This window comes from Dreissena polymorpha, chromosome 9 (genome assembly GCF_020536995.1).
Source record: "Dreissena polymorpha isolate Duluth1 chromosome 9, UMN_Dpol_1.0, whole genome shotgun sequence".
NCBI classification, from domain to species: Eukaryota; Metazoa; Mollusca; class Bivalvia; order Myida; family Dreissenidae; genus Dreissena; species Dreissena polymorpha.
Window position 1 is genome coordinate 3,774,558 of NC_068363.1, and position 19,713 is coordinate 3,794,270.

The following is a 19,713-nucleotide window of genomic DNA, read 5'->3' on the forward strand; positions in this document are numbered from 1 at the left end:
TGTTCGCATATTATCATTTTTCAAAGGAGTTAATGACAAAATAGTATATTACAATCAATTGTTAAACGTTAACGAATGTATGCGATATATATTGCACGACTACCTGTTTATTTTTAAAGTGTTTGGAACAAGACATCTTTGATTGTTGAGTAAAAAAAGTCAAATAATTTATATTCAGAGTGCATTAGTTTTTTTTCTATGATCTATTGTATGTAAGTTATTCTTAGTGGTATTCTTCGTCAAACATACCGTTTGGTGTTAGGTGTTTCGTCATTTATGTTTATTAGATTGTGAGAACGGGTCGCCATCTGTGCTTTATGCTGATTACTGCACGAATCACACAGCTGTGTTTCGCACTCTTGACATTGAAGGATTGCTTCAGTTTCAACTTTTTGAATAAGACACAGGTTGCAGATAGGATTGTATCCTGTACCAAAATTTCCCCCTTCGTTTTTAGCCGGATATGCAGAAACGTCTAACACCGTATGCGAGTTCGTTACAGGCAACGCATTGTGGATCGATGAACATAGTGCACACAAAAGATCGTTGTCACAAACAGGACAGAACGTCATTGCAATGGCGGTTTTGCGTTGAATGTTGCATGGTCCACAAAACAGCTGCGTTTTCCTTTGACTGGCGGTGTCCTCTATATCCTGGAATCCGCGTTTAATACCAGCCTGTTCTTTTTCCATCTCATGCGTTTTTGTGCCACCGTCAGAATATTTTTCGACATCGTTTAATGCGTCTGGATATCGATTTTTAATAACTTTGGCGTCTTCTGGATTTAAATCCTCATCCGAGTCCGTCAGATCTACGAGTATAATTTCACCGGGTCTGGAGTCTGATGACGAATCAGAGTCGGTATCACATTCGTCTGATAACGGCTTCTTATTTGCATTTCCCATTTCGCATATTATTGCTTGTTTTTGATTTTGATGTTGGTTTAGGCCCTGAAAAATAAACAATAAGTTCTTTTTATTTGAGTCGTGTTTTGAGAAAACAGGGCATAATGCATGTGCGTAAAGTGTCGTCCTAGTTTAGCCTGTGCAATCCCACAGGCTTATCTGGGACGACACTTTACGCTTAAATTGGTTTTTGCTCAGAAGAGACTTCATTTAAACGAAAATGTCATAAAAGCGGAAAGTATCGTCCCTGGTTAGCATGTGCAGACAGCACAGGCTAATCTGAGACGACACTTTACGCACATGCATTATGCCCAGTTTTCTCAGAACGCGACTCATTTAATTTAGTAGTATATAGTTAGTTTGTGATTTGCTTGTGTTATTAATACGTATTGCATATTCCTACTTACGCTATTTTGAAATACGTGTATTATTGTACCTTGTTACTGTGTATTCAATAATACTGTATACGCGACAAATTGCGTTTCAGAAGTATTAAACGATTAGAATAAAAATATGCTTAAATCATTGCGAAAGCGAAAGTACACGAAACGAAAGTGGAAGTTATTTAAATTTGAGTTTAATTAATCGATTTTTTTAAAAACGCACAGCCATCAGTTTATGGCTTACTAATGGCAGCTATTTTAAACATATCATCGCTACCACAAATGTTTTGTTTCATTGAGATAATACTTAAAGTTGAACATGAATTCAAATGGCAAGGCCAAGGCCATGGTATTCTGTTTTGAACACATCGTTTAGCATACGTGTACAACTTAAGGTAAAGAGAATTGAGGCGAATAATTTTATTTCGTAAATAACCGAATGCACGATGCACTTCATGAGTAGCTTTTAGTTCGCCAAGTATTATCGCGCACACTAAATGCTATGTGTGTTGTTGTACGTAAAAACATGAAAACATGAAATTATGTAGACAACAACTCATAAATATGAATTTATGTGTACGTATATATCATATAGTTAATGTTACACAGTACAATAAAAGTTTGGTTGTCTGACTAAGTTACGTTTTAAATGCTTACCTTTCGAAAACTATGTCCCAAAAACAGATAAATGAAAATATCAAATAATTAAGACAGAACAATTTAAGATGCACACAAAGAACTCTTCTCAATAGGGGAGGTAACCGTATTGGTGATTCTTCAACAGGATAACCTCGTAGTTGATTTGAAGATTCCATAACGTGTTATATTCATGAAGCTACTACATTAATATAGTATTTACCATATACATGCCCCGTTGATGTACACATGCCAATTCAATGTATAGGTCTTGCATAAAATAATTTATAATAGAATTCTTATTAATGAGATCTAATTGGCTATGAAAATGCTCGTTACGCTGCGCTCACACATTTGACATTTTGTCATTTATTCGACAAAGCTTAGATCTACTGCTTGATTTTGCATATGCAGATTTTTGCATTAGTTAGAAGATACTTATCGGTTAAATCCGTATGGCGTGTCAAACGTTGCAAAATTCAATGTTTCCATATGTATGTGGTATATTTGCATATATATGTTGTATTAATTCATATATATATATGGTAAAACCCATATATATGTGGTATATTTGAATATATATGTTGTATATTTCCATTTGTGTGTGGTATAATTGCATATATATGTTGTATAGATTCGTATATATATATGGTAAAATCCATATATATATGTGATATATTTGAATATTTATGTTCTATATTTCCATTTGTGTGTGGTATAATTGCATATATATGTTGGATAATTTTCATATATATGTTGGATAATGTTCATTTATATGTTGGATAATTTTCATATATATGTAGGATAATTTTCATATATATGTTAGGCAATTTTCATATATATGTTGGATAATTTTCATATATATGTTGGATAATTTTCATATATATGTTGGATGATTTTCATATATATGTCCTATAATTTGCATGCTGGGAAATATTTTAACGGGTATAACTAAACAACGGATATGTCTTTTTCAAGCGTTAATTGCGTTCATTAAACATCATGGCCGACAAAGACATGTGAGTAAAATGATTACGCATTTGGTTTCAAATTCTGAGTCTCAAAAGACAAACATATATTAAGTTTTGGAGCATTACTACAGTATGAATGTGCACATTTATTATCCTGCAATTATTTGTAACATTATGGTGTTCTTTCATTTTGTTTGAGCAGTATCTATAAATTCGGATATGCACACTTCGGCTTATTTTGTTATCATGAAAGAGGGTGGTTTAACAAATGCAATTTCCTGTAGTTTCATCTTCTTCCAATATTTTATTGATATAATCTGGAGTATCATCGATTTTAAAGCATGATTTTGCCATTTGTTAAAGAAGTCTCTTTAAGCTAAACTGTATTTTCAGTACATCTGTTGTCAGTATTGATGGAGAGGAGCATCACATCATAGCATCTGCAACCCTTGTAGAGGCCCTGAATTCAGATGGTATGCTTAAACTTATAATATTTGTAACTTGAAAAAAAAGCAACACAATTATTATGTCAAATTTGGAATTAATAAGTGTGATTATTAATAATTAATAAGTGTGATTATTGTCAATCAGTTACCAATACTTCAATTTCCATTTTATTCATGTCAAATAAAATATACCTTACCACCTAACTGATGCTCGATTGGTCATTGTCCGCTTGGTTACATGTTACACGTACCTCGGGTACATGTACGTATTCTTACATGTACCCCGGGTACTGTAAATATACTCAAACGTACCCAGCCGATTTTAGACTGTACCCGACTGTTTATTCCCGCCCCCAAAACACGCTACCGATTACCGTTAGTACGAAACAAACTGCTTTTTAAAAAAAATGCATCAACATGCTTGTTGAGTATGAGTTTCGATCATATAGATGCCATTTTAACAGAAAATTGACATAAATATGAAAATAATTAATTTAAAAAATAATTGCTGACAACGATCAATTTAGCGCTAAAGTTCCCGGGTATGTATGAGTATATTTACCGTATCCGGGGTACATGTAAGTATGCTTAAGTGTACATGGGGTAAATGCAACTAGTAACCGAGCCGACAATGACCAATCGAGCCTAACTGACCATCCCATTCCTTATTTATGATCTTAAAGCCTCTTTAAACATTGAAATGCGTTCATCATTATGATTGATTGAAGATGTGGTGACACTTTGTAGTTCAGACCATTCAACCAGGCAACATGCCTATGAGTACACTTAATCTGTGCTGAGGCAAGGTTTGTCATTCACATTTTGTATTATCTCTTTACTTTCAAATGAAACTTGCAAATGTGAGTGATTACATGTTTAATGATAATTAGGGATTCAAATAATACAAAAATGTTCATGTGCTTGTTTTTTTTTTCCGATTGTTTATTGCGAAAAAAGTGACTGATTTGTTTTAAAGGGGCCTTTTCACAGATTTTGGCATTTTTTTAACTTATTCATTAAATGCTTTATATTGATAAATGTAAACATTTGATCGTAAAAGCTCCAGTAAAAAATCAAGAATAAAATTAAAAAAAGGAAAAGAACATTGCCCAGAGCAGGTTTCGAACCAGTGACCCCTGGTGTCCTGCCAGAGTCCTGAAGTAAAAACGCTTTAGCCTACTGAGCTATTCCGCCGAATACACACACTTGACGTATTTTATACCTGATATAAGCAATCTTCGTAGTTTCACAAAATTTAACGACAAAAACAGAACTCTCCAAATTATTCAATCGTTTCGCGTTGCAACGCTTTATAATTTTTAGGTTTTAAAATCGTCAAAAGATGCATATAATGGCTATATTAGACCATGGTAAATGTTCAATATTACTGTTTCCTCACAAATATCATAACTAAAACGAAAATTTGCGAATCTGAAACAACTTTTTTCAATTTTGTCAATTTACCAAAGCGTGAAAAGATCCCTTTAATTTCAAAGTAAACATTGTGATGTGGTCACTTCTTAAACTACTGAATGTTTTGTAATTGGTAAAATATTGGGTAGCCGCACATGCGCATATATCACAAAAACTTGCTTTACTTTCTGTCTCAAGAAGCACAGAGGTCAGGAGGCATCTAATGCATACAATTATTTGCGGACCTTTTTTATGACTATAATTACCGTGTGTGTATTCTGCTAAAAATACCATGATATTTAATCATTTGTCTTAAGATGAACTAATCTCGATCGTGTTTTATTTGTAAGAATACTTAGTAACACGATATAACGCTGCATGTACATGTAAACAGCTTCGGTCATGTAACTATGACATTGCATATACTGTGCATAGGCCTGGGCATACAGTTTAATGGAAGTTTGTCAACGAAACTACCAAGACATTGACTCCATCGTATATATATTATACTATTCAAATATATTTAAAATCATACAGAAAAGTACCAAACAACAAAAACCTTACTATCCTCAGTCCATTCGAAGTACTAGAACTAATATATCTTTCCATATCAGTTGGATATTTATATGTCTATTGATATAGCTCTATTGTGATGCTTTTCTTTAATATAATCTGAAAAGTAAAAAAAATAAATATTCGCTTATTACTAGGACCTTAAGATTAGAAGGCACATCCCTAACGATCTTTACCATACATTACTTTTATTTGCAATATCTTAAAAGCATGCCGAAAATACAAGAACATTAATAATTCAGTGCTCACACTGGCCTTCAGAAAATAATAGCCATAATTTTTTTCCTGAAAAAAGTAATAGCCAAAACAGACGCGGACTTTTCCGCAAAACGGTACTGAAGGCAAAAAGAAAGAAAAAACAATAAATCTCATTTTATCTATGTTTTATCAAATGTATATCTATTGGATTTAAGTTAAAATAAATATACATGTATATATATATATATATATATATATATATATATATATATATATATATATATATATATATATATATATATATATATATATATATATATATATATATACTTAAAAACAAGCATAATATCAGTGTGTCATTTTCTTATAAAATATTATCATGGCTTTACAATAAAGAATACAACCAATGTTGTGGGTGTGACTTAACAAACAAGATATCATCTACAGTTACATACACATAAGAATAAAGGGCAGAGGCCCCAACCCACCCAGAGCCCTTACTAATTATACTTTTTTTTTATAGTTTTTTCCAATTGCAATTTCTGGTGAATACAATTCGAAATATTATAAACCACACCTTCCGTATCACCGCATGTGTATTCGTCATTCTATTTTTGCTATTATGAACTTTGAAAATAAATCATAATCGACGAAAAAAAAATACAGTATCCGAAAACGGTAATCCGAAAAATTGTACGCGTTTTTCGCATGAAATATGCATAATATAAAATATTAATATGCATAATCTAAAATGTGCATATCGTTCGACTGCTTTATCTCTTAATAAGACGTTTGCCATCGGCCACAATATTGTAGGCCAATAATAATTGTTTATTCCAAAAATAACTCTTTCGCGATGCCGATCATGTTTACATCAATTAACGTCACAGCGCGCGAGTTAAAGTATGCCACCTCAGTGTAATTCCAAACACGTGCTTCGTTAAAATAGCTGGCCCTGGCCAGGTCCCTTTGAATTGGGAAAACCAGGTTACCTGGTTAAAAATTGAAACCATTATCACACATCAAGAAGTGTTAAAGCAGACGACAAACAGCGTTTTCGGGGATAATAAGTTTATGGCGATTAAATAATTATTTCATCAAGCAATGTTCAACGTAATCTATAATGTTTATCAGAAGAAATATTGCATTTGTAAAGCCATTTGTGTAGGTTCCTTCATTACCATACAGCTGACAAAGTCTGTTTTTAATGACTTTTAAGGATGTTAGCTACTGGGCCCATTCGTATAGGCGGCTGTACATCTAAACGGTGTGTTTATACTTTAATCCTGTATTAAACGTCTGACAAACATGCATATCAGTGTTATATGTGTAAGGTGTAATAATTAATAATAATAGTAATAAAACAACAACAGAAGACTTGAATTTTGACATTTCCTAAAAGAAAACCTATTGTCGTTTAAAAACTCATTATCCACTACTGAATGGGAAGCGAATCGGATATCGACGTTACTGGTAATTACTGTATTAATGACAATGTTTGTACGTCCCGCGCGTGCTCAGAAATCGGAAAAAACCACAGTGCGCGAGTTCCGAATTGAATCTATTGTCATCGATAGTTGTCGATACAGAGAAATAAATGTTGAAAATGTGTGTGTTTTTGTCTCTGTTTGAAAACATAAAATGTTAACAGCGGGAAAATCTGAATGTGCAAAACATGTAAACGAGATTCCAATCTTGTCTTGTGTAATTGTAATACAAAACAACGTGGTTCTATTCATGACAGCTTGATACTATTCCAAAAAGCGCATGACAATTTACAAGTTACAAACTCAGTATTGATACCTGTAACAAAAAGCCATCTGTACTGCCATCAACCAGTATCGCAACAAACAGTTAAAAAAGCGATACCCATATTCATGATCTTTTCTTGTACAATTGTAATAAAAAGAACATAGTGTTATTCATGGCAGTATGACACTACTCCAATAAATTGCATGAAAATTTACAAGTTTGTTTAATATGTGTATATAACAAGAAGACGTAATATGATAATTAGTATTAGAAACAACAATTTTAGTAAAGAATTCACAGTCTACAATTGCTTTTTGTTTTGTTTGGAAAAGGCCGTAACAAAACAATTGTTGAAATGCCCAAGCGACCCGAAGAGCCACAAGCTGGTGCTTTTGCTAAGAAGGCAAAGATAACCTACAAGTACCAGGAATGCACGGAGTTCGAGTGTGTTGCAACGAGCAGCAAGGGCGAGGAATATTATGCATTGTCGTGTGTTTAACTTGGACCTGTCAGTTGCCAGTGGTGGACGTAATGACGTCACTAGGCATGTCCAAAGAACATCACGCGTAGAGAAAGCCGCGATAGTACAAAAAGCGACGAAAATTGACACCGTGATCAGGCTCGCGACCATGATCATCGATCAAGTTATCAGGTTTAGATGCACTGTTTTTTGCCTTCATAACAGAGCATAATCTTTCATTCTATGTCGCTGACCATTTCTTTGAACTGGTGAAAGGACCGAATATTCAGATATTCGGATATTCGTTGACATCCCTAGTTCATACATTTGTTGTAAACCATTTTCCAATATTAAGAACACATACTTCTAAAAATGTAACATTCGTTAAAGTACACAATTTTGAAGCCAATGAATTTGGTTGTCAACAATATTCACTCATAGCTTTCACAATACTTTGCGTATGACAAAATAATTACAAAATACTAAAATCAATACATGTACTTAAACTGTTACACAAGCATCCAGCAACAGTGGCACTCAACCCTGTTTTGGAAACATTCGATCACATTTAACCCCTAAACACTCAGATATGCACTTTGACGCTTTTGTAGTCTCTTATGAAATCATCAAATTTAAAACCTCTCTCACTAGATTCAAGTTTTAAATGTTGCATTGCATATACCGGTAGCCACTTTCACATTGCTTCTGAGTGGGAAAGAGTTCACTTATCTTAATACTGAGTACCTTACAATGCAAATCCCAGAATGCCCTTCAGGGGGAGCAAACCCCAGACAAGTCCTAGCAGAACACCGAGGATCTGTCGCAACCAGTAGATAACTTCAAGGAACTCATCCTGAAAGAATAGATTTCTCACAGTAAAGAAACTTCCAGAAAACGGGTTTTTATATGAGAGTCTACCTACATGACATACATATGAAGTGTGAAATTCTTTCCGGTCCATTGATTTTTGGCCTTGGAAATGTTTTCTATAGTTACTGTTTTTCGGATTTTTTTAAACAACTCTTTCAGATATTGAGCTCGTTTTTGGTATGTGAGTCTTCCAACAAGAGTTGCAGACCTAATGTGAATTTTGTTCCAGTTCTTTGATTTTTGGCAAAGTTATGGGCCTTGGACTTGGAAATTGTCTCTATGATAACTGTTTTTCGATGTTTTTTACACAACCCTTTCAGATATTGAGCTGATTTTTGGTATGCGAGTCTACCTATATTACCTACATATGAAGTGTGAAATGCGTTCCGGTCCAATTAATTTTGGAAAAGTTATGGACCTTGAACTTAGAAATGATCTGTATTATAACATTTTTCCAGATGTGTTTTATGCAAAGCTTTCACATATTGAGCTGATTTTTGATATTTGAGTTTACTTCAAGACTTACAGATGAATTGTGAGCTTCGTTTTGGTCCATTTAATTTTGGCTAACTTATGGGACTTGTTTTCTCTAAAATAGCTGCTGTGGGACTTCAAAGCGCAGTAAGGGGCATTGTGTTTCATAAATGCATCTCTTGTTTGTTATGCTTTGGTCAATTTTATTTATGTTAAGATTGCCTTTTTCTATTAAAATTTTTTACTTGTTTACATATGCATAAACATACCAACATTTTTGCAAGCCTGACAAACTTTTATGAATCACAGGATGTGATTGGCTAAGCCAATACATGACAGAGAGACGCGCATACTGACTTGCTAACAAAATTGCCAACAACTTTTTTCAGGGATTGAAAAATTAAAGAACACTCTAAATCCGAGAGAAAAATACCACTAATGACATAGACTCATACTGGAAAATACAACTGTAGTTTGGTTTTTACCGGTAATTATCATGGTTTGGAATTTATAATATTATTAAGTTTTACAAATAATATAATTTTGTCTGATTCTGTTCTTTTTGTTTTCTGTTCATCCATACATGTACCAGTGCTCTCAGATCAAGAACTGAACGCCTCTTAATATGTAAACGTTAGCAAGGCCCAGTGTTTTATGCTCTTTTAAACCAATGAACATGGGTTTAAGTCCCCACTAACATACAGAGTAACAGTGAATTGCACCATTGCCATACTACTTCTCTGGACTATGGATGCACCTAAAGATGCTTCTCCTTCAGAGAAATTTAACATTTGTAAAGTGATGTGTAACATATCCATTTCATTTACACTGAACCAATTCTCCTACAGAGTAATAAATTTATGGAACAGTTTATCCTAACATGTTGTGGATTCAGAAACCTTTAAGTTTAATAGTTTTCAAGAATGCTTGGATAAACACTGGCAAGAGTATAGGTTGTACGACCACTAAATGAAAAATGTGATTTGCGTATCTTAACAGTCAAATAAACTTAAACAAGACATGTGTTTGTCAGAAACACAATGCCCCCTTGCGCCGCTTTGAAATAAAATGTCAATATATCATTTGGCAGGTTTAGAAATCTCCCTTTTATAGCTTATTACTTCCCCTGGATTGTATTTTTTGACTTTTGACCCTGAAGGATGACATTGACCTTAAAATTGGTTTTAGAGTATATCCTTTAAAAAAATACTTCCCTTGTTAACATGATCTGTACCTGCCAAATGATATAAAATTGAAATAATCTCCCATTAAATCTTGTTACTTCCTTTGGATTTTGTTTTTGACTTTTGACCTTGAATGAAGGATGACAATGACCTTGACCTTTCAACACGCAAAATGTGCAGCTTCATGAGATACACATGCATGCCAAATATCAAGTTGCTATCTTCAATATTGCTAACGTTACGGCCAATGATAAAGTTTTTGGACGAACAGAATGACTGACACATTGACGGACAGTTCTACTGCTATAAGCCATCCTTCCGGGGGCATAAAAACACTCTTAATCAGTCACCGTATCATACTATATGTTAAATAAATTATGCAGGACCCACACAAAGCTTTTTGAGGTCAGCATGACAGGGGGGCTAAAAAAAGGACTTTGTCCTTACTTACGAGCCCAAAAACCATCCTACAGGTAACTATCCTACAGGTATATGGACCCAGCTTGTAAAATAAGCTCATTAATGAGATTTGGGAAAGGGAAACTGCAAGCAGACAAATGGTAAACAAGTTGGAAATAATCCAGAATACTGGAAATGTAAATGAGGATATCTTCAATTTCATTTTGCAGGGGTTTCGCTGCAGATGGCCATTGTCACAACATGCAACAAATTTTCAAAAGTGGAGATAATTTTTTTAAGAGTGGTGAATTTCATTATGGACACTATAATTGTAGTCTGTGCTAATCTTTGCAGCAAGAAATATGGTCCGGTACATTACTGAAGCATATAAAGTCATCAGATTGCGTTCTAACAAGCCCTATGGTCATTGATTTTTATCAGGTCGCTAATTGCCCCTTAAACCTTTGTTCCAGATGAGAGGGACATCCTGTGCAAAATTATCTTTAACATAACAGCATCTGATTAGTGCTTGGTTGGGAACAAACACACTCTGTTGAAATCAAAATCAGCTTTCTTTGTTTTAAATCTTCTGAAGTATTTTGAATGAATTTGCTGCAAAATAGTGATTTTTAATTCAAAATAAATACTAGAAAATGGCGCGGCAGAGGTCGACGCGTATACCCATGCCGCATGTTTGACCCAGCCCCCCCCCCCCCAGGGTTGGTAATAGGGCCATGCATAGTTGAGATTGACCGTATTGTCATAAGAGAAGTTCAGTATCAATTAGAAGTGAATCGGTGTAGAAATGAAGACATTATAGTAAAAGGACATTTTGGATAAGTGTGGCCTATGTGGGCGGGGCGCCCCAGGGTTGGTAATGGGGCCATGCATAGTGGAGATTGACCGTATTGCCATAAGGGAAATTCAGTATCAATTGGAAGTGAATCTGTGTAGAAATGAAGAAGTTATAGTAAATGGCAATTTTATGTGGGTGTGGCATATGTGGGCGGGTACCCCAGTATTGGTAATGGGGTCATGCATAGTTGAGATGGAACGTATTGTCATAAGTGAAGTTCAGTATCAATTAGAAGTGATTCGGTATAGAAATGTAGAATTTATAGTAAAAGGCAATTTTAGGTGGGTGTGGTCTATGTGGGTGGGGCGCCCCAGGGTTGGTAATGGGGCCATGCATAGTTGAGATTGACCGTATTGTCATAAGAGAAGTTCGGTATCAATTTGAAGTTAATCAGTGTAGAAATGAAGAAATTATAGTAAAAGGCAATTTTGGGTGGGTGTGGTCTATTTCTATGTGGGCGGGGCGCCCTAGGGTTGGTGATGGGCCCATGCATAGTTGAGATTGACCGTATTGTCGTAAGAGAGGTTCAGTATCAATTTGAAGTGAATCGGTGTAGAAATGAAGAAATTATAGTAAAGGGCTATTTAGGGTGGGCATGGTCTATGTGGGCGGGGCGCCAAATGGTTGGTTAATGGGGCCATGCATAGTTGAGATTGACCGTATTGTCATAAGAGATGTTCAGTATCAATTTAAAGTAAATCGGTGTAGAAATGAAAATAAATAATGTAAAATAACATTAAACAAGAGCGGTTTTCGTCAAAAACACAATGCCCACGACTGCGCCACTTTGAAATAAAATTTCTATTTATTATTTGGCAGGTATAGAAATCATCTCCCTTTAAAGCTTATTACTTCCATTGGATTTTGTCCAAGTCCAACCAGGATGGGGGGATTCTGTAGACAGTCAAATTGACCAAGTCAGACATCATTGACAACCAAGACCTGTGGGTTATCAAAGAGCTCATAGCCAGAGTTCATCATGAACCTACAGACATAAGTCAAGAGGTATGTAATGAACCCTACCATTCACAAAGTAGTTCAGGAAAGAAATGATAATTATATAATTTAAAAAAAAACATTGACAAATCATTCATTTGAGTTATAAATAATAAAAATAAAAAATCTGTACAGTAACTGTGAAAAGAAGTTAAATTCTTTGTAAGGAAATATATAATATGAGATTTATAATTATTAAAATTACTTCCCTTGAAAATAATTGTCTCTAACAAATCTCTATTTTTAGTCGCAAATAATTAAAAGCCATTCTCTATTTTTAGTAGCAAATAATTAAAAGCCACTACCGTGATTGTAGATTCACCACTCAATGTGCATCTCCATGAGATACACATGCATGCCAACTATCAAGTTGCTATGTTCAATATTGAATACTTATCTCCCTTTAAAGCTTATTACGTCCCTTTGATTTGTATTTTTGACCTTAGACCTTAAAGGATGAACTTGACCTTTTCCACGATTTGTTTGTCAGAAAAACAATGAAGCCTACTGCGCCACTTTGATTTATTAAAAAATAATAATTTGGCAGATAATTATGTCCATTTAAAGCTCATTACTTCCCTTGGATTTGTTTTTTTCGATCCTGAGACCTGGAAGGATGATGATCACCTTGAAGTTTTACCACTCAAAATGTGCAGCTCCATGAGATACACATGCATGCCAAATATCAAGCTGCTATCTTCAATATTTAAAAAGTTATGGCCAATGTTAATATTTTTTTTCGGACGGACGGACAGACTGACATACTGACTGACATACTGACTGACATACTGACTGACGGACAGTTCAACTGCTATATGCCACCCTACCGGGGACATAAAAATGAGTGAAAATCTCTGACCCAGCCCCACCCCAACCCCTATAACTTTTGACCCAGGGGTCAGATCAAAATTCCAAATAGTGCAGGGTCGCACATATGCTCATAGCTACCATGTGTGTAAGTTTCAAGGTTCTAGTGCTTGTAGTGTAGGAGGAAATAGTGGCCAGGACGGACGGACAGAAGTACGGAGGAGATAACCACAATATCCCCACGCTTTTCAAAAAGCGTGGGGATAATTATCATTTTAAAATTAAGCATGTTTATGAATTCCGAAATGATGTTTCCTTATATTTCTACAGCATGGAAAAATGTAATCTCTTTGGTTATGATTTCTGAAATTTTAACACTGTATGTCTTCAATCATGATAAAATTTAACATCAATAAGGACAGACAGTTGTTATTTCAACAAATACAGATGTGTTTGGAAGGAGGATTAAGCGCTCTGCAAGTAAAGTGTTATTTTCATATTGTCATATTTTTCATATTCCCTAGCCTTCTATGGGGACACCCTCCGAGTTACGAATTAAGCATTCAAATGACTTGAGCTAAGTTGGCCGGGCCTTGTGCACCCCCTGTACGTCGATAATCCAAACTGAGTAGGATAATTCAAACTGAAGAAACAAATGGCGACAGAAATAAAGACTTCAGTCATTTATTTGTAAGAACATGTTTATTTATGTTTAGTTGTGGCATGATAAACGTTTCTTTTTTTTTATAAAATGTTGTTTGCCGGATACAATGTGCTAATAAACCCATAACAATTAAAAACAATTACGTCAAAATTAAATGTTTGAAAATCTTGAAAAAGTAAATGAAATTGTCGAAAGGTTAAGGCCAAAAACAATTGTAATCGAAGGTTTTTAATGTTTTAATGCTTGGACTTAAACGTATTTACCTTTCATGTATGTATGTAAAGAAAAGTATTGGCGTAAACGCAATATATTCGTATTGGTTTGGGACAAAAATATACAAGTTGGATAATGACCTAACTAGTGTATGGATAATTCCAAACTAACATCAAGAAGTCGATGGATAATGACCAAACTGCCAGACGTCTTTATGTCAGTTTGGATTTATTCATAAAGTTAAATACCCGTCCTGCAAACACATGATTTTAACACAGAAACACACTAGGTGTTAAAAGGAAAATTTTAAAGGACATTCCTGATATAATTTGGCATATCTCTGTTACAGTTTCGTTCGCTCTTTTGTCAATTAACGTGTAAATAATTCAACACATAGGTCGCATTTCATGTAAATTAGCAAATTTATCGTTTTTTACTAGAAAACTGTTAAATCATTGCAACATTCAAAACGCCTGTGTGTGTCAGACATTCACAATCACATATGTAGAAATATTATTTCATTGTACTTACTAAATTATCAGATGTGATAAAATAGTCATTTACCTTTCAGTTTCAGTTTCGGCCATCATTTTTTCTTCAGTTTGAATTATCCAACTGAGTTTGGATTATAGACGTACAGGGGGTGAAGTGCCCTGGCACATATTCACAGAAGCTAAATTGGTTTTGACCTGATGGGTGTGAAAAGTAACTGGTGCCGCTGCTACACTTTCTTACTTTTATCCAGCAGCACCACATATTGATAAGGACTTCAATTTTTTCTTTACTACTGTAGCTTTACGCTTTACTCTATATTCTTGCGTTGGGCACCGTCAAAGAAATGTCAAGCCATGACAATTTGATGAAACCATGTAGATGTAGATGTCATATATTTTCGCGACCTAATGAAACTGTCAACAATGCTGAGATTAATAAATGAATAGAAATAATGTGTTATAAATAAATAAATAATTAAGTTTACGCTACTTCATGGTGACAATAATTTCATTTTAGAGCTTGAAACAAATGAAAACTTTCAAAATAATTTTCTTTGGTCCTGCGCTTTTATATTTGAATACATAAATGTGAAAAATTTGTGCAACCTACCATTGCAGTACAGTTTACATTATTTGATCGTTTTGCCACCTATGTTGTTTGTCATATGGAAAAATGTTATTTATATAAACAAGAGCTGTCACCATAGGATGACTTATGCACCCTATAAACGCTTGATAGAAGTTATGAGCTTTTTTCGAAACCTAACCGCGGACCCTAACTTCAAGGTCAAGGTCACAGGGGTCAAAATTTGTGTGCGTATGGAAAGGCCTTTTCCATATACACATGCATACCAAATATGAAGGTTACATATCAAGGGACATAGAAGTAATGAGCATTTTTTTAAACCTAATCGCAGATTTCGAAACCTTAGCGCGGACCCTAACTTCAAGGTCAAGGTCACAGGGGTCAAAATTTGTGTGCGTATGGAAAGGCCTTGTCCATATACACATGCATACTAAATATGAAGGTTATATCTCAAGGGACATAGAAGTAATGAGCATTTTTCAAAACCTAAACGCAGATTTCGGAACCTAAACGCGGACCCTAACTTCAAGGTCAAGGTCACAGGGGTCAAATAAGGGGAAGACGCTGGACGCTGGGTGAAAGGGGAAAATAGGGTGCGAAAGAGACCTATTTGGGGAAACAATAAAAACTGTTTTAATCAATGTCTATAAATCATCACTGATTTCAGGGTTTTTTCACCACTGCATGCGCCTACGGAAAATGGAGGCATTCTCAAAGCAAATAAAAACGGCCCGATTCCCAATCAAATCTAGATGACATTTTTCCCAATTAATTAACAATAAAGAAGTGTTCTGTCAAAATCACAAAAAACGTTAACAAACACTAATGACATTTAGAGTGACTTCCCTATATCCATTACATTATAAAGCATGCTCTTAACGACTTAGATGTAAGCACGTTTAGTTTGAGGATTATTCTACCAAAATGTACAGCAATTAAGTGCGAAATGTTTTGCATGACTTTGCAAAAATTAATAGGAAACTACCACTTTGCAAAAATTAATAGGAAACTGCCAATTGGTCTTCCCACATATCATTTATCCTTGCAAAAGCCTGGCAGAGAATCGGCATACTTCGAAGCCTTAAATATACACTGACAAGGTCAAATCTTGAAAAGATGTACATCACCTTTATAAGACAAATTCTCGAGTATGGCGACAACATTTGGGACAGCTGTTCTGTAGCTCTAAAAAATGAAATTGAATCGGTCCAAGTTCAAGCCGCAAGGATCGTGACAGGTGCTACAAAATATTGGAACATCGACCGCCTTCTAAAAGACCTAAATTGGGAATCACTCTCCCAAAGAAGAAAGAAACATAGTATGATGCAAATATACAAAATGCAGAACAATATTGCACACCCTTCTATCTATGCAAACTGATCCCAGTTCGCACATCCCAGGCCTATGCCCTCCGATCCCAAAATGGCATACCTCCAGTTTACGCAGAGTCAACTATATTCCAATTCCTTCCTTCTTTTCGCCATCCGCCAATGGAACAATCTTTCTCCGGACGTCAAAAACTCCAATTCACATCTTGCAATTTAGAGAAAAATCACTTAATGTCAAACAAAGTCGTGTCCACTATTCAACGTTGGTGATAGAATATTACAAATCAATCATACTCGTCTGCGACTTGGCTCCTTAAACTACGATCTCCGTAGTAGAAACATTACTTCCTCACCGGATTGCATATGTGGTGCCATTGAAACTCCGTCTCACTTTTTGCTTCACTGCCCAAGGTATCAGCACATACGACAACGTTGTTTTACCATCTCACATGCGCAACAACCTTAAATAACCTTCTTTATGGTGATGAACATCTAACCTATCAGGAAAACACTATATTATTTCTTCGTGTCCAGCAGTTTATTGAAGCAACTAAACGATTTGACTCGTAGAACGATGCTGCTGTGGACGCTGACCCGACCCTGGTAGAGGCCTCTGTGACACTACGCCTCAGTACCTTCTTAAAGGGGCCTTTTCACAGATTTTGGCATGTTTTGAAGTTTGCCATTAAATGCCATTTAATGCTTTATATTGATATATGTAAACATTGGATCTAAAAAGCTCCAGTAAAAAATCAAGAATAAAGTTTAAAAAAGGAAACAAAAAGTAGCTCTAAGCAGGGCTCGAACCAGTGATCTCCGGAGTCCTGGAGTAAATACCAATTAGACCGCTTGGCCATCCTGCCAAGTATGTAAGGGAGACGTATTTTATACTTTATATAAGCAATCTTCGTAGTTTCACAAATTTAAACGACAAAAACAGAACTCTCCAAATTATTCAATCGTTTCGCGTTGCAACGCTTTATAATTTTAAGGTTTTTAAATCGTCAAAAGATGCATATAATGGCTATATTAGACCACGGTTAATGTTCAGTATTTCTGTTTCCTCACAAATATAATAACTAAAACGAAAATTTGCGAATCTGAAACAACTTTTTTCAATTTTGTCAATTTACCAAAACGTGAAAAGATCCCTTTAATTAACTATCAAATTCGTTTGTATGAAATATATCCACACTACCATGATTCCGTTTTATTTTTGAACCCGATCCAATCACAATCGTAACAATTACGTGAGTGCATCCATGTTCTTATGGCCGCTTAATGCTTAACCTATATGAGTCAACTCCACCATGGACAAGAATCAATACAAGCTTTACGCTTGTTTTCTAATCCATGAATTTCTTACTTTGCAACAATGTATTGAATTGTATGATTACGAAATGAATACATACGTTTAAACTAACCCTTTTGTATTTTACAATTTAGGGACCTGTTTAAATGCACAATTAATCGTGATAATGTTTTTGTCATTTATGGAAAAGATATCTTTTAAGGGAAATATTCAAAATGAAAAAAATATGGATACATGTAAATCTGTTACAGGTAAGTGCCGGGTAAATGCCATGTTCATAACAAGTCAAATATGTCTGCCGAGTCAACACAGAGAAACTTATATTACCGGATGCAATAGGCAACTAATATCGAATAAAATAGCTTCAAACCTGTCCTACATATATTGAACCCACGAGTATAACACGAATGAAGGAATTTGGTGGTTATAGGCTTGTATATATGTGGACCGTGTGTTTTTAACGAAGGATCCATATTGTGGCGTAGGAATCTTAAACATGACACTGTGTTTGTAAATAAACAATGTTATGCTTTTTCTTAGTAATGCTTCACGCCATATTCACCGATATATCCGTTTTAAAGTGGACGCTATTTTAACTGTTCGTGGAAGAAGGTTAGCAATGTAATTGGGGCACTGGCTATTGTGCACTTTGAAGATATTAACGAGTTTTAAATAACGTGATCGTTTGTCTAGATGTGGTCATGTATCATCTTGATTTTTTCTTATAATTATTGAAATTTACAACCGATCATACAAGGCACGCGTATTCTAGTAATGGCCGCATTCGGGCGAAGTATATTTTGTTTCGACATTTTCTTGTGTTTGTTGTGAGGATTTCTCATTTTTTACGCGGATTTTAGAATATGATTACTATGATTTTTCCATTTTCAAACGCTGCTTAAAGTCAGAAGTAGATGTTTGTGATTATCAACACATGTTACGGATACATTACCAAACATTACGCATGAAAAGGAATATTATTTCGTATTGAAAGTACAATTGCTTTAGTTTTCTTGGGATTAAAATGAAAACCCATCGTTTGGCAAATATGTTAATAAGGAAAAGGTCATGGTTAAAAATACCCTGAAGATCCGCTAAGTTAGATGAAGTCCGTATAATCAGCAAACACACGGGTAATACTAATAATATTGTCTACAATATCACTAACGTCATTAAAATAATAAGAAACAGCGTCTTAATACTGAGCCTTGAGGAAAAACGGCATTTACTTAGCTGAGACTAAAAGTACTTGTTTATACGTTTAGAGAAAAAACTTTCCATCCATTTTTTGTATGCAATTTTGTAATATTTGTATTTAAAACATTGATGACAAACTCGGTCAAAGTTTATTGTCATCAATAGAAAGAGTTATTAGATCAAACATAGCAATCAATCGATAAACTGTTGAGTGGCCTCTTAGACAATCCTGATTTTTTGCAAGTAAATTTATTGTGATTATTACAATTGTCTACACGTGTTTTACATACTACTCGCTGAAAAATTCTTTCTATTCAGCGCCGAAGGCTTAGACAAAAGAAATACAATGTGAATAAATGACAGGCGACATTCAATGCGTACGTTTGTCCGACACACTCTTCTTTTCGCAACTCCTTATTTATTTTCCGTGCGATTTTCATAAAACTTTAACATAGTAATTTTCTCCTAGTACTACAACACATATTGCGATGGTGTCAAGAAATCGCGATCGTGTTTTTTTTCAAGGATTTATTACCCTTTGTTTAAAATAACAAATTTATTAAAGCTTCTTGTTGAATCACCTACAATTTGCGCGC

At 34.8% G+C, this 19,713-nt stretch overlaps 1 protein-coding gene across 2 annotated transcripts in view; it reads right to left on the reverse strand.

Annotated features, from left to right (window-relative positions):
• Positions 1-19,713, reverse strand: part of LOC127845594 (uncharacterized) — a 317,330-nt gene that overhangs the window by 3,888 nt on the left and 293,729 nt on the right. The window contains exons 1-2 of one of the 2 annotated variants that reach the window (XM_052376612.1): positions 1,946-2,013; positions 250-950 (exon numbers count right to left, since the gene is read on the reverse strand). In XM_052376612.1, the coding sequence (XP_052232572.1) occupies positions 250-905 (656 nt within the window). In that variant the 5' untranslated portion in view covers positions 906-950; positions 1,946-2,013. Of the gene's footprint in view, positions 1-249; positions 951-1,945; positions 2,014-19,713 lie in introns of those variants that run through there. The other variant, XM_052376611.1, reaches the window with a different exon arrangement.